The sequence below is a fragment of the Exophiala oligosperma genome, assembly GCF_000835515.1.
Source record: "Exophiala oligosperma strain CBS 72588 unplaced genomic scaffold supercont1.3, whole genome shotgun sequence".
Lineage (NCBI taxonomy): Eukaryota > Fungi > Ascomycota > Eurotiomycetes > Chaetothyriales > Herpotrichiellaceae > Exophiala > Exophiala oligosperma.
The window spans coordinates 244216-260880 of record NW_015622820.1 but is presented as its reverse complement, the minus strand read 5'-3'; the positions used below and the strand labels follow the sequence as shown (position 1 = coordinate 260880).

The 16665-nt window shown below is 49.4% G+C and overlaps 2 protein-coding genes across 2 annotated transcripts; one reads left to right on the top strand and one right to left on the bottom strand.

The window, feature by feature from the left end:
• The first annotated feature begins 1002 nt into the window (after positions 1 to 1002).
• Positions 1003 to 4010, top strand: PV06_02937 (uncharacterized protein). Its single transcript, XM_016403682.1, has 4 exons — positions 1003 to 1500; positions 1546 to 2419; positions 2475 to 3024; positions 3073 to 4010. Exons 1-4 carry the CDS (start codon positions 1205 to 1207, stop codon positions 3654 to 3656), a joined length of 2304 nt encoding a protein of 767 aa, XP_016264687.1. The 5' UTR covers positions 1003 to 1204; the 3' UTR covers positions 3657 to 4010.
• A 655-nt stretch (positions 4011 to 4665) lies between these two features.
• Positions 4666 to 6674, bottom strand: PV06_02936 (uncharacterized protein; the record flags this gene model as incomplete). Its single annotated transcript, XM_016403681.1, has 1 exon — positions 4666 to 6674. The coding sequence occupies exon 1, from the start codon at positions 6562 to 6564 to the stop codon at positions 4666 to 4668; it is 1899 nt and encodes a 632-aa protein (XP_016264686.1). The 5' UTR covers positions 6565 to 6674.
• Positions 6675 to 16665: the final 9991 nt, after the last annotated feature.

Here is a 16665-nt window from a genome sequence, read left to right as displayed (position 1 = left end):
AAGCTCAATTAGGCTGGTGTCCTCTTTTCCCCCTCCGTGCTAACTCTGCAGGAGTACTCCGTACTGTAGACTTGCGTACGAGTACTCGTCTAGTCTCCTCTCCAAAGTCTTCCCCAGTCCACGTTTATCTCGAAAACAGCCAACCAACATCAGCGCTACGGACTTTATGCCGCCTGGCTCATGTATGTTTTACATCTGATCCTGTTTTGGTGCCTGAGGCATGGTCATGGCGCCAATTTGAGTGGAAAGACAGCGAGGAACCATCATCCGTACCGTATCTCACAAGTACTCCGTACTCGTCGTCGCAGATCCTGGAGGGCAATCACTACGCAATCTTAGGGCAGATCCGTGGGTCAAACAGGAAATGCTGCGGAACAACATGCTCTGGATCTCGCTTCCTCAGATGTTGAAACTCACAATCTCCTCTCCCTAACCCGGCCGTGTCACATATGGTGCTCCACACACGCGACTTGGTAATAGTATGTCATGTATGGACTAACACTCCCATGTCTACGCACTCACTTAGCTATAACTGCAGGCACAGAAATACATGTCGTCCAAAAATGAGAAATCGCATTTGACTAATGACACGTCAAATTCCTGAATATAATGATATGGTCTTTACTTTTGAATTTGAAGTATTGGGGCGCGTTCAAGATCGCATCTTGGTCGTTACCTGGGCGACTTTCCTTGGCTATTGCTGGGGGGTTGACCTCTCCAGCTTGAAGACTATTAATCTTGCCTAGCCACATACGTATTGTCCAGACCAGTCAGGCTCAATGGCATGGACAATTTGACGTCGATTTTTCCATGATATATAACCCATCCTCGGAGTCAGAAACTGATTTCTTCATCCCACTGAGAGGAGAATGCTCGTCACATGACCAAGGCGGACACTGAAATTTAAAGTCGGCCAAGCTTCTGAACAAGCGTGGAATTGGCGGGGCAATTTTGCAGCTTATGCACCTGCCACCGACGTCACCAACTATTCAAAACTCATGCCCGTAACAGGTTGCAGGGATACCACCGTGGACTGCAACTCGTTCATGACTCTGGTGAAATTTGCAGTCTACCTGGAGAGCCACTATGCTCTTGTTGAATCAACACCACCTCACCGCCATGGAAAGGACGAGATCTCCATGAGTGCGCACGCCTCTACACCAGAATCCCTTCTTTCCTACACACTCGCTTGCCATCTACAATCATGAATGACCCTGGCCTTGACGAACCCATCGACAATGCTGACAGTCAGGTCAGAGAAAATGTCGCTTCCCCAAAAGAGACACCGGGCGAGGATGATATGGACGAGGAAGAGGAGGAGAGAAACTTCTTGATGCCTGCGAGGTGGTGGTATGCGTCAACTGGCTTCCCCCTAATTGCAGGTACATTTGGTCCCATGGCAAATGCCTTCAGTATCTGCGCTCTCGTTGAGAATTGGAGAGTCAAGATCCCGCCTGGTGGAACAGAGGAACATGGGATTGATATCAAAGATCCCAAATGGTATGCTCCCCCGACGAATCATCGTACCATATTGATAGCGAACAGGTTGATAGCTGTGAATGCAGTATCTTTGGTCTGCGCGCTCATTGCCAATATGTCCTTGCTCCTCAACATGGCACGTCGAGTACCTTTTCAAATTGCACAGCCAATAACCATCATCGGCTTCTGGGTTGCTTCGATCCTGCTCATTGCCCTCGTTGCCGTTGCCTCCCATCACTTCCACGCCGCGGGAGTAAAGCATCAAGCACTAACTCAGGCATATTACTACGCCATTTTTGCCGCGGGGCTTTACCAAATAATATCATATCTCATGTGTGTTACCGTCTATGGCGCATACAAGGGCTATTACAGTCGAGAATTCAAACTCACAGTCGCTCAACGAACCTTGATGCTCCAGACCATCTCATTCCTTACGTATTTGCTCTTGGGAGCTCTCGTTTACTCGCATATTGAAGGCTGGAAATTTCTAGATGCAGTGTATTGGGCTGATTTCACCACACTTACCATCGGAGTCGGTGATGATTATACCCCCAAGACACATTTGGGACGAGGCTTGCTTTTTCCTTTTGCCATGGGGGGTATCATCATTCTGGGTCTTGTTGTCGGCTCTATTAGGTCACTCATCCTCGAGAGAGGGAAAAAGAAAATGGCTGCGCGGATAACCGAGAAGACTCGAGCTAGACTGGTCAGAGAGATCGACAAGGCAACTCGGAAACGAATCGATCTGAAGCGTCATATCACAATGGGACTGGGTAAAGAAACTGCCGAGGCCCTCACTGTCAAACCCGGTGACGATCGAATGGATGAGCAAGACAGAAGGGCAGCCGAATTCGAAGCAATGAGAAAAGTTCAGGATCGCGCGATGACTGAACGGAAATATATGAGTCTTGGGGTTTCGTCTTTTGCGTTCGCATTTTTGGTTAGTCGCAGAGACTATTTCTGATGAGGGTTTGTACTCATGCTAACGAACGCAGTGGTGTATCGGCGCATTAGTATTCTTCCAGGCTGAACAGAACCAGCAATGGACATATTTTGAGTCGCTGTATTTTTCCTACACCACACTTTTGACCATCGGCTATGGCGACTTCGAACCGATCAGTAACAGTGGCAAACCTTTCTTCGTATTTTGGTCGCTTTTAGCGGTGCCGACCTTGACCATCTTGATATCAGACATGGGAGATACGGTAGTTAAGGCCATTAAAGATGCTACCATCTGGCTTGGAGAGGTTACTGTGCTGCCGAGCGACGAAAGCAGCATGAAGGATCGGCTGATGCACGGTATCTATAGGTCTACTTTGGGAAAAGTGGGCTCCCCTCATTTTGATGTTGAGAATAAGGCCGGGGAAGAGTCCGGGTTTCAAGAGCTACACCCTGGATTGGCAAAGCTGTTTCGAATTGGTGGTGGTGAGCGGCCAGATAACACAAGAGATGGCGCCAATCGAGACGAACTGGCCAGAGACTTTGAGCAGTCCGAACGAATTGATGAAAGCGAAGCACATAAGGAGGGAAAGTTCGGGGAAGAAAGTAAGTTCTTTATTGATCTGTCATCGACGTTAGTGCTTACATGGACAGACGAGCATCATCTTCGGCATGTTCTCATCTCGCAAATCCGAAGAGTCTACGCAGATACTACATCTTCTACACCGAAGCGGTACTCTTATGATGAATGGGTATACTTTCTGAAACTTCTAGGTGAAGATGAGCGGGACTCTACGACACACAAGCATGCCTCCGAACTAGAAGACCCGACGTTCCACCATGACAAGAATCCAGCTAGCAAGAAGCTGTTAGACCAGACTGGACAAGACTCAGCTTATGGAAAGGGCAGCGACAAAGGCCAAGGTCAAGGCCAAAAGAAGTTCCAATGGAGCTGGATCGGCAACAGGAGTCCTCTGATGGGTGACAAAGAGGAGGCCGAATGGTTGTTGGAAAAGCTATTTGAGAGGCTCGAAGAAAGCCTCCGGAAAGCACTGAAAGAAGAAGATAATGGAGCCAAGAAGGGAAACGAAAGATACGATCCCAGTGAGAAGCAGCATGACAGGTGCGAGGAAGACGACTCTGGTAGCGAGGAGACCATCACGCGATGTAAGGAGAGTAGCCGGAGTCAGGAGGAGCAGGAGAAGACAAACCCTGCACCTTTTGATATTACCAGATGACTTTTTGGACCTTTAAACATTAGCGATGGCGTCGGGTGTACTAGGTCGTTCAAGATGCTTCAACATGTTGAGAATGTGTATACCTGAATGAAATGAATGGACTGGAGCATGATGTTGATCTTACGGGTGTGACGATGGTGGACAAATCTTGCGTTTGGCGGAACAGCCAACACCGGGGGTTTAAAGATGTGATATGTCACATGTCCAACGAATAGGACATATCTTTTTCACGAACTGCGTACAAGGGAGACCCTTCGTGTTTACCCTAGGTAGTTGAGCAAAGGTAGCAACAGCATGGGTCGTACGTCGTCCGACGCGCTGCGTCCTACAGTAGGGGCGAAGTTGATGGGGCGAAAAAAAAGAATCGACCAGAATACTCCTTACTACTGTACGTGTCGAGAGCCACGCGAGGACAAATATAGAAAGGCAAGTAAAGTTTGAGGGCGGTGCCGTCCGAGTTTGCACCCTAATACGGAGTAGGTCAAAGTGGAAAAAGAAGGAAAAAAAAAAAAGGTTCAGGGGCCGACAGCCTCGTCTCCGCTCCACACAAGGAGCCAACTCAACCCGGTGAAACTGTGTGTTAAGGGAGTACGTCTTTCTATCAAACACTACGCCATGCCCCGTTTTCATAAATCATGGATCTTTTATCTGGGTAAGGGATCCAACACACACCAACCCGTACTTTTGTGCTTCCGACACCCACCATCATTTGAAATCAAAAACCCTTGCTCGATGGAGAGAGAAAACGCGCCGTGTCCATCCCGTCAGGTCCACGCCCGAGATTGATACATACACTGATCTTGTGATTTGTCATTGATATTATCATTAGCATTACCAACGCACTGCCCCATTCTCCCAGCACAAAATACACTGATTTTGCTTGCTGATTGTCATAACTTCATCATCGTCCCATACAAGTTCTGCTGTCGCTCACACCATTCAGCTGAGTGGATTGTTCACCCAGAAACTCCTTCCCTCCCGTCCACTGTTCAACCACTAGAACCAGAGTTCACTGATCTGCAGAGATCCGTTCACGCATGATACGCTTCTTCGCCACCTTTACGCACCGCTTACAGTAGATGACTCCACACAGTTTGCACTTCCACGTGCCCGACTTTTTGACTTGGACGACGACACCGGGCTGGTCTTGAGTTTCTGGGGGGCTGCTGCTACCATCCGACTTCGACCCGCAATCATCCTTCAAGACGGCCACTTTCTTAAAACATGACATGCATTCGATCTCGACTCGGTCGTCCTTGCGGGCATCGACCCCGACCAGCCAGAAATCGGGAATCCCAGCAGTGCTGAAGGTTTGAAAGCGGTGCCTACAGCCCCAGACGTCCCATTGCTCGTCCCGAGGCTCGTTCCCGAGATCAAAGTCTTCCTCCCAATCTTCCAAGTCAGGGTCGTCCAAATCTGGAGTCGCGTTGTCATCGAATTCGGGAAGTGACGGTGATATAGCATCAGAAGATGCAGGTTCCTGCGTGTTTGACGTTCCGGCGGTCGCTTGTGTCTGTGGTTGGAGGGCCTCGTTGGCCATGATGGTGTTATTGCCACGTCCACCACCGTTTGGTCCCACGACGACAACTGTATGGTGTATGCCGTCGCTTGCAGATGGACCACCACCCGGAACCGTCGTGGGACCACCATCTCCACAGGCGACATGGGCGGCGATGTCCTGGGCTCCTCCCTGCTCACCGCTCTCTTCCTTTGCTGTGTCTGACTGAACGTCGCGTATGTCTATCGCTATTAGTAGCGCTGCGAATCCTGGGTTGTCTGCCGGTTCGGAAGACTGCTCAAGGCCATTGTGGACCGAGTCAAAGTCTCTGTGGGTATGGGCCCCATCAGTGATGGCTTCATTGGCTTCTTGATCTCGTGACACATTGGGTCCCTCAGGTTCGGGCTCATCGTCGTCATCAAGATTGGTATCGGCCTCAACCTCGGAGTCTTCTTGGGGACCATTGCCGTTTTCTCGGGCTGTGCGACAAGGTCTCTCGTAGCAAGCGTACAAAGGGCGTTGACAGTCCCAGCACCAGTGTGCACCGCACCTACACCTTATGTGTGGACAGCCGAACATTTTTGCCACCCCCATTCCGCACTTTGGGCAGGTCTTGTACGAGAAGATGCCAAGTATAAGTTCGCGCCCGAAATCCCCTGAACAAGAGTGTCCTTCGTTGGCAATCTGTTTGCAATTTGTGCACACCCTGGTATCGCAAGCAGGACAGGTGACCTCGGAACTTTTTCCATCGAATGTTCTAGGAGATAGAAACTTTGAGCATTTCGGAACCGGACAGTAGAGAGGATTTATGGTGTTGAGCTCGTCAAACCTGGACTTGTAGGCTTCGAGATCGGCCGGAGACAGAATTCCGCGGGCAGTGTCGAAGTGAATGACCTTTTCGCAGCATCTGAGTGGCATCCTGTCCATGTCCTCCATGGCTGCCTTGAAATCGGCCTTCAAACAATCATGGCAACGCGGGGCTTTACACTGTAGACACGGAACTACACGGGCTGAATCCTGAAACTCCGTCATGCAGATCCTACATTTAAGAGCATCTGTGGGTTCTTTCTTAACATTACCCGCGTTGGGCTGGTCCTGGTTTGGCTGCACGTTGTCTTCGACATGGCGCTCGGCATCAAAAAAGCCGCCGTTCGGTATGACAGTATACGCGCGGTCAGCAACTGTGATGATCCTACGTGATTGAAAGGCCTGGGCTGCGTCCGCGGCTGAGGAGAATTCAAAGACGAAGTTCTGCACGATCCTAGCGGTGCTGTTCAAACGAGTGTTTGAAATCTTTGCTCCAATGTAGCCCTCGGCGCCAGTAAAATGTCGCTCAATGTCGCCCAAGGAAGTGATGGGGTCGAGTGGTACGTCTTCGATGATGAGTGAGGTAGGTCCTGCATATGCCATGATCGACAGAAGGAGTAATGTATCGGTACAGTCGTGTGTTGACGCAGGCGTCCGGTAGTCTGAACTAGTAACGAAGGTTGAAGGTTGAAGGTAGGTGATGGTGTTGTTACTACCGATGGTGAACGCGGAGGAAGATCGTCGAAAATAGGTTCGAAGACGGTGAACAATTCTAGATGAAATCTTTCCAGCCATGCATTTGGGTGGGGGAAATAGTATGAGACTGAGACGCCCGGGGCGGCGAATTTATTGAAAGAGTGTCAATACTTAGATGTCTGAGGGTGTTTCGGGGTATGAGAGAGTTCCTGGAATTCAATACCTCGTCAGTTGGCAAGTACCTCGTGACTGTAAGGCTGAAGTCACGGTTGATTTTGGTGTGTGAGGCTGGAAGGCGGCAAGGCTGGCGGAATCGTTACAAGGCTGAACGTCTGATCAATTACAGGCAGACAAGGCAACAACTTTGATTCATTTAGCATCACAACACTGCTTATCTGGGATATTTGGTGCTTTATCGGATAGAATGACAATCGATCAAGAATCGAAAAATGATGTCGACCTCAAGTCCTTATAAACCTTCCCAAAGAAACAAACAGCAATGCAGTCGATCGTTCAAACTTGAGTCATGTTTGTACGTGGCCGGGCAGCCCATTAGGCGAGGTTGAAAATGATTGGCAGATGAACCAGGCAGTGCAATTGCCTACCAGCCCTTGCAGGCGGTTGCCTGACACCATCGACTGCTATACAGACCCATCGATTCCTTCAACATTCTCGGTTCGGGATTCCACGTGGTGTTTGGCTGTAGTATGATCCTGTTTGAAATGACAGCCACCCGACGACGATCAGCTCGACGACAAGTATGTGAGTGATGTGTAACATGTGATTAAGGCGAGTTCTGGTGTTACAACACCTCCTTTTAGATATAGGTGACACTGAAGGGCGGAATTCAGTCTGCAGTCAAGAAGAGCTGGAGCAATGGAGTACAGACAACAGCCTTCGACAGAGATCAGTCGTTCTGAAGCGAAAACTTGCTTTCCCTTTGTGATAACCTGCAAGATATAGTTCGTACACGCATTCATCTGGCTCTTGGCCTTCTAAAGTCATTCCAGCATGACATGGAGCTAGACAATATAGCGAACATCATCAGGGTAGGCTAATCACTTACAAATGTCAGGGCATTCCTTCAATGTGGAGAATCTACCTGAATATCTCGTCGGCGATGGATAAAATGCAGACGCCTTTGCAAAAACGCACACGACTGAGCAATGAACAATCTAGTCGTTGTAACTGTCTTTTTTGGTGTCTCGGCGCTCGCCAGTGTTTTGAGGCTTGTCATTCACATTGTCCTTAAGATCGTCTCTTAACTTGTATTTTGTCGGTTGCCATCTGACACATATTGGTACCAAAGGGTGATAATGGGGGGGGCACTTCGTTTTTAGCCTGTTCTTAGAATCAATGACACTGTGATTTCGAGAGTGTACTCCACATGGACAAGTACAGATGATCGCAAGGGAGCACATTCCCCCTGCATCTCCGAGACCGGGATGTAGTCCTTTTCATCTGTATTCCCCGTTTTCTGTCCCTCGCCGGCTCACCTCGGTTCACTGCGTGTGCTTGTCCGTAAACCCCTACTGGCAAGATGAGTCTCCGCCTCATCTCGAAACCACAAATCTTCACAACGTGGAGGAATTCCGAGAGTAGTACTTTCGAGAGCCCACATGGCTTCTTTTACATGCTCATGTGCCAAACCTCGCTTGTCGTCTCGCGTCTTGTCGCAGGGTCATTCGGGTCTCGCAATTCGTCCCTCACCTCTCTACTCCAAGTGTCGAATTTGCTCGAGCACTTGCCAAGGGCCGTCTAGTTGAGATGACCAGGTTCGAGTGTGCATATCCTACCTATCAGCAGCGGTCGCCAAGTCATATAGAGCATGGAAAATCCCCACAGTTCAGACCGAAGGGAATGACCTGGGGGAGAATACAATACCAGCTATATACGACAGAATGCCCAGAAATGAGTACCCCATCATTTAGCGAGACCCAACCAACAGGGGCGAACCAATTCGCCGGTGCTTTTCGAGATGGCTCATGAATGTGTGGATGTTTGGAGAACTGGGGTAGCCAAGGCGTGGAGTGCCCAACACCAGGACAAAAGACGGTCGTCTTGGCTACAGATGGTCAAAATCGCCATACTCAAACTGGAAGCGAAAGCGTCTTGTCTCCAAAGGCCAAGATCTATAACGCGGTAATAGAGAATGCACGCACAAGTGGCAACATGGGGGTTGGGAATTTCCCGTTTCGCTCTGTCGAAGATAGCTATATAAAGATGATCCCGAGACCGTCAAGCCCGGCAAAGAGTAGGTAGCCTAAGTTTGGGAAGTACTCGAATCGAAGAACCCTGTATCAGGCTCTCACTACAACAGGATCCTCATTCACAAATATAACTCACACGAGGGAGCTGCGCGAGTAAGGACTCGAGAGCGGGCAGTACTGTCGACGGCACTAGTCCCAATCAGGAAGTCACTGATTCAACCCCCTTCATCCTACACCTACGCCCACAACGCAGACATGGATCCTCTCGAAGCTGAAAACAACATGAACGCTGGTACGAAGGAGCAGATCGAGGCAGTTCATGCCGAGAAGCTTGTCGACGAACCCCAAAAACACGAGGCCCCTACGTTAACCAGAGCCCAGATCCGGCGCTTCATGCTTCAGGTCGACCTTCACGTCTTGCCCATTCTTGGAACGATATACGCGGTATCCATCATAGATCGGATAAACATTGGGAGCGCTAAGGTCCTCGGAATGGCTGAGGATTTAAATCTGGGAAAGGGGGAGCGATACTCGGTCATCCTCATGTTGTTCTTCCCTGGGTACTGTCTAAGTGATGTGCCTTCCAACTGGATTCTCACCAAGGTTCAGCCTCGACTTTGGCTATCCTTTCTGACGTTCTCATGGGGCGCCGTCCTTTGTGGAATGGGCTTCGTCCATAATTGGCAAGTCATGGTTTTCCTCAGATTTCTCCTTGGTTTGTTTGAGGGAGGTGTTCTCCCTGGTATCACGGTAAGTAGTCACCACTTCCAGGTTCACAACGAGAAGAGAGTCCTTCACTTCTCGTGCTCCCTTGTCCACGCTGACGTTGTCAACTCATCCCAGTTCACCATATCCTGCTGGTATGATCGCAAGGAATTACACAAGAGAATATCAGGGGCATATGGATTTGGTATCATCGCCTCCGCATTGGCAGGAATATTGAGCTATGGTCTCGGCCAACTTGATGGCGTGAGAGACATGCGAGGTTGGAGATGGATATTTTCCATCGAAGGAGGATTTTCTATGGCCTTGGGTCTCGTCGCAATCCTTTTTATTCCAAAATTCCCCGACAGGACGAAGTGGATCAAACCAGATCAAAGGGTTTACCTTTACAACAAGCTCAAAGAAGATCGTGGAGAATACAAAACTGGCGAAGTCAACTGGAACTCGTTTGTCCAGACATCGAAGGACTGGACTCTCTGGGCTCAAGGCACAATCTACTGCTTCACCGTCGGCACCGCCAATGCTGTTGCGTTCTTCTCTCCTACCATCATCAATGTAAGTATTGGTGTTCAAGTGTACAACCATTGAACAAAACTGACAATACTCACAGGGGCTTGGCTACTCTGGTCTTCAAGCCAGTCTTCGCTCCGGATATCCATTCTTCGCAGCACTTGGCTTATTAATGATCACAGCATACATCTCTGATAGATATCAGATGAGAGGAATTGTCGCCATCTTCAACAACTTCGTCATGCTCATTGGCTTCATAAGTATGGCTGGGTCCCCGGGAATTCTGGTGCTTGCTAACAAATGTGACCAGTTATGCGTGAAGGTTTCTCAGACGAAGTCCGATATCTAGGGATCTTCTTCGCTGCCATGGGTGTTCATTCGAGTGTTCCTGCACTACTGGCCTTCAATCAGTCAAATATCATAGATTCGGCGGCTCGCGCAGTGAGTTCTGGCGTTTTAATTGCCTGCGGCGCCGTCGGTGGTATCATTGGAAGCTTGATCTTCCGTGGTCAGGATGCGCCATCATATGGTCCTGGAATCTATGTACGAAATTTCTTGCATTTTTTGAGGTTCTTTCTTTCTAATGGTGTACAGACAACTATTGGCCTTACAACGTACAACATCCTTGCATTGACTTTCATGGTGTGGACGTACCACAAGAGGAACAAGAAGGCTGATCGTGATGGGATTGTCATCGGAGGCGTGCAAGGGTGGAGGTATGCCCTTTAAGCCAGGAGTTGGTCTCCATTGTGGACAACAGTATGCTGTCGTCATTGATGTTGCATGTTTATGTCTGGGATGAAAGAGTCAGAGATATTACAGTCATACGGCTACTAGCCCTTTCTTGCATGTTTCTCATGACAACGCTGCAGCAGCTCCATTATATCACTGACTGTCTCCCGAAGCACTACAGCCAGTTCTTACTACTAAATCAGATCCTGATCTCGATGTCACCGGTCATCATTATTGATTTGTCTCTGCTTTAACTTGCAGATGCTCTGGAAACGTGTTTTGTGGCCAAGGATTGGAATAGACCAAAAAACAGAGGCACGAGTCACTGAGGCTTTTCGCCCAACATCTTTTCATACTCAACAGAAACAAAGAGACTCAACACGATATTCTAAGTATTCGATATGGAACTCTCGATCTCGATAGCCAACAGCGAATCACGTTCTACATCTAGGTTCCTCCATGGTCATCGTTTGAATGCTTCCGAAAGTACACGTAAAACGCACCGGACCCTGGTCCGAAGTACGGGGAAAGTTTGTCGATTTCTTCCGCAAAGAGAGCAGTCTTTGTCGCTGCCTGATGAAGCTATTGGAGGCAAATGGACATGGCATGGTCAGTTTCACGCGATCATAGTAAAGAAAGCGGAAACTACGAAACTGCGTAGTACGTACCTCTACGCTCTCCCATCCGAGGACGTAGACGCCAAGTCTCTTCTCGTCGGACGTCAGTTGGACGTTCTCACTCCCTAACTTATCGCCCAGAGAGTCATTTGTGTTTGAGCAGTATGCCCACTGGCCTCCCTCGAAGCCCCGCATGCCGTATGTATCGGTATACGTCTTGTGCATGGAGACCTGGAAGTCGATGGACTCACGAGGCGCATCCTGCGAGAGTGCTATGAAGGCCTGGTATTTCGACGGGAGATGTATCAACAACCCTTCAAGACTCGTGCAGGGTCAGAGACTTTCAGCACTCACAAACTCACACACGCGCGCCTCGAACGCCTTGATCAGTTCCGAGGCCTTATCGTCATCGATCTCGAGTAGCAAGGATGTAGCATTGGCGCCAATGACGCTGCCTTCGGCGGTAGAACACCCCAGCGTTGCAGCGCGTCCTGCCGGTGTTGAAATCGTAGGCCAATCTGTGTTTGGAGGAAAATAAGCCATTAGACACTTGACATGGTTGGTCGAAAACAGGCTGAACCTCCAAGACTTACGAATGGCCCAGCAAATCTCTTCGGTCATACGAGGTAACGGCGCCGAGATTGTGTAACCGTAATATTGACTGATGCAGACCTTGGACACAATCTCGCGAAGGCGACGAAATTCAGGGCTCGAGATTGTTTGAGGATATGGGAGAGTGAAGCGTAAAATCTGTGAAATCATCTTGTGACGAGGAATGGTCATTGTATAATTGATGATTCACGACGACGATGAGGTAGAAAAGGCTGTCTCTGAGACATCACTCAGTTGATTCAGTATATATATCTTCTGTGGCGACCGAGTACGCGTTCTTTACAGTACTCGCATTGGTACATTTAAGGCCAAAGTGGTGCACGGAGATCCGAGTCTCTCGTGGTGTTTGATTCCTTTTGGCTGCGGTAAGCCATTTGCTCGTTCAGACGGACGAACTTGATCCGTTGCCACCAACATCACCATCAGCCTCGTCTTCCTCGTAACCTTGTCGTGAGACTCGATTTCCACTGTGGAAGTAGTCAGCAAGGCGTTACGGATAATCTCACATCGTTTTGAAGCCCTGAAACCTTTCGTCATTGCTGTCGATGTTTGCCGATTGTGGATTGTGGATTGTGGATTGTGGGGGTGGAGAACCGACAGTCTGGCCATGTCTCGACCAAGTCACTGTCAGGGATCCCTACCAAGGTACGAGGAAAGTTTTGCAAGCTGATGGCACGCCGCATTACTACAGCTTACAGTCAGGCCTTCCCCACGACCAGCAATGGCACACAATCATCATCTGATCAAGCGGCGTCCGTGTAAGATGCATTTCTACTTCGGCAACCGAATCAAACACTCGATCAACACTTGACCGAGTATTAAATTCTCGGTCTCTGCAATTCCAACTCTCTGCCCATACGTTTTCAGAACATACGAGTTAGGATGGTGAAATCTTCTAACGACGCGGCTGTCAATGGGACTGGCGATCAACCCGACCACTCAGCCCAAGATGTTCTTATCGTTGGCGGAGGTCCAGTAGGCTGCCTGACTGCCTTCATATTAGGCCGAGCTGGGATCAATGTCACCATCATTGAAAAGCTCCCAACCACCAGCGACAGCCCTCGTGCTTGCGGATACTACGGAGCGTCTCAATTCATGTTGAACGAGCTTGGCCTGTACGACCTAATCAGGAAAGAAGGGTTCATGACCCATGGACTTTGCTGGCGGAAGAAACCCACGGACGACGGTAAAGGAGGGAAAGCGCCCGGGGAGATGCTAGCCATCCAGCCTCTTACCAGTCCCGACGATACCGAGTTCAAGGTCGGTGCGGGCCTTTTGAATCTGCCCCAAGCAGATCTGAACAAGTTGTTCCTTCGAGAAGCCATCAAAACCGGCCATGTGGATATCGAATTCAGCACCGAGCTGGTTTCGATCACCGAAAATATCGAGAATGGCGTGCGTGTAGTCGTGCGAAACAATCAACGTCAGGCCGAACGCGAGATGCGAGCCACCTATCTCGTCGGTGCAGATGGAGCTCGCTCGAGCACCAGGAAAGCTCTTGGTCTTCCGTTCCCCGGTCACACGTGGCCAGAACGACTGATATCCACCAACGTACTGATCAAGAACGAATATAACCCCGCCTGGCAGACGTTCTACGTTTTGGACCGCGTTCATTACACCATCTCCACGCCCCTGCAAGATCCTGTCGTCGGCAAGACGACCTTGTGGCGTTACACCATTGCGGCAGACCCCGAGGATGATCGACCCGATGAGGATCTCCTGACCGACGAAAACATAATGAGGCACTATGAGAATGTCATGCCGGGACCACGACCCTTACAGGTCCAGATCCAACAAAGGGCGTCGTATCGGATCCATCAAAGGTTGGCTCCGACAATGAGACGAGGCAATTGCTTATTGGCTGGTGATGCAGCTCATGCCAACAATGTAAAGTTAACTTTCCCATTTTCTGAGATTACGATGAGCTGATGTACGTCTCGCAGCCTTACGGTGCATTGGGGCTCAACACGGGTATGCTCGACGCGGATGCTTTGGCCGAAGCTCTCATTATGGTGTTGAAGGAGAATCATCCGACCACGGTACTCGACATATATTCGGACGAACGAAGGAAAGTGTTTCAGTTCTTTGTTGATCCTACTTCGACACAGAATAAATTGCGAGTGCATTCGAACGATGCAGACACGGCAGCCCAGGACGACTGGTTTTTCCGGATGATGAATGATCCAAGCAAGTTGACTCTGAAGCAGGTGCAAGAAATGGCAAAGCCGTATAACGAGGATTGGAGGACCAATATAAGGCAGATAGTAGCTGATAAGCAGTGATGAGGTTGATATATGATTATATCTAGACAAGGGTGTTGGAGAAAGTTGCTAAGATTGATTTGTTCGAGTGCACCGGCAAAATGACCATGGTCGAAAATGAATTCAAGAATCTCAACAAAGACCCTTTCATCGGCGTGTCGGTTACTCGGTACTTCGGTCAAAGAATAATCACTTTTATTGTATGGGAATTACGCGCAGAGTCTACAGATTCCCTCCACAGCTCATTGATGATCGAATTTGTGGAGTCACTTCACCGGTGTACTTTTGCCATCTTCTGCTCTCCAACTCCACACAGTCCGTACTCCAGACCATTTGATGCGTATATCGACGTAAGCATGCCCATACATATATACTTGTTAAGCAATGGTCAGCGAAGGATCAAGCCGCACTGACGCTGACGAAAGTATACAGATACAAAGTGTTCAACGTCAAACGATGGAGTACCACACTGACGTCGTCGTGGTCGGTGGAGGCAACACCGCATGTTGTGCGGCTCTAGCAGCGTATGAAGCCGGAGCTCGAGTGGTCATGCTGGAAGCTGCTCCCAAACACCAACGAGGAGGCAACAGTCGGTTCGCTGGTACGGCATGGCGATTTCCTCACGACGGTAAAGAGCATTTGAAACCGTTAATATCCGAGCGTTCTTTGCGAGAAGATTGGGATCTCTGTGACATAGGACCGTATACAGCCGAACATTTCTCGGAAGATATGATGAAAAAGTCTGGTGGAAGACACGATCAGGATGAAATCGACACCATAGTCAAACACGGCTACGACACTGTCAAATGGATGGCAGATCACGGAGTACCCTTCATCCTACCACTCAACATGTTTGTCAAGAGAGATACCACCAAGGGCCCTGGGGTTGTCAACCTCAACCCTGGTGTACCTGTGATCAACAGAGACAATGGTCGAGGGTTGACAGATGCAATGTGGTCGGCAGTCGAACAGGTAGCGGCAATTCGGGTGTACTACGACTCACCTGCTCATGAATTGATCACTCAGGGAGACAAAGTTGTGGGTGTCCAAGTACGACAATCGAATGGTATCGCCAAGTTTTACGGGAGAGTGATTTTGGCTTGCGGAGGATTCGAAGCCAACCCTCGAATGCGTCGACAATATCTCGGTGAAGGGATGGACCTGTCGGTGGTTCGCGGCACTCGATTCAACACCGGTGTCATGCTAGAACGTGCCATCGCCGCGGGAGCACAAGCTCAAGGTCACTGGGGAGGTTATCATTGTGCTCCGCTGGACATAAACACTCCAAAAGTGGGCAACTTTGACGTGCTCGACGCCTGGGAGAGATACTCTTTCCCGTATTGCATCATGGTGAACAAGTTGGGGCAGAGATTTGTCGACGAGGGAGAGGATGAACCCAGCCTGACATACTCGAAGATGGGAGCTGCGATCGCGAGACAACCGGACGGCAAGGCGTTTCAAATATTTGACCAAAAGGTTTTACATCTTCTTGAACCGAGGTACAAGACTCACGCCGCAGCGATCGAGGCTGATTCTATTGAGGGTTTGGCTTCTAAGTTGGATCTAAACCCAAGAGCACTACGTGCGACGGTTGACGGATACAACGCAGCAACAGCAAAAAACACAAAAACCTTTGACCCGTTCAAGAATGATGGATTGGGGACAAATCCTTCGTTGTCTCCACCAAAGTCCAACTGGGCACAACCTTTGGATGAACCACCTTTCGTGGCTTATGCCGTGACCACTGGTATCACTTTTACGTTCGGGGGCATCAAGACCGACCAAAAGGCGAGAGTATTGACCAACGAAGAACGAGTGATGAGTGGGTTGTACGCTGTAGGGGAGATCACTGGAGGGTTTTACTTTGGTTACGCTGCTGGAGCCTCATTGATTCGATCGTCTGTGCTGGCAAAGATAGCAGGCGAGGAAGCGGCGAGAGAGTGTCGTTCAGGGAAAGCGAAGTTGTAGACGCCGCAGCGATAGATTACGTTACGAGCATGCCTACAGTCATTAAATCAAGATGCCCGCTATGGACTTACTACGACCTTCTTCATCAAGTGGTAATCATGTTTTTCTGTCAATGGATCCCAAACCCCTAGGGAGCCTTCCACGATCCTCTCTCCACACGTTGAATCTTGATATCTCCACGGCTCATCTCCAATGGGCCCCCTACATCGTAAATGTAGGTAAACATGTTTGCTCAGAGACTCAAGGGCTAAGTGATAGGGCAATGACTCCAATAGTCAGTTCGACTCTTCATCATATAGTCTTAGATGGGAGATTCCAACAAGCCTGATCGAGAGCAGTGCCTGACAAATTCAACCACTCAAGCAATAGCAAAGA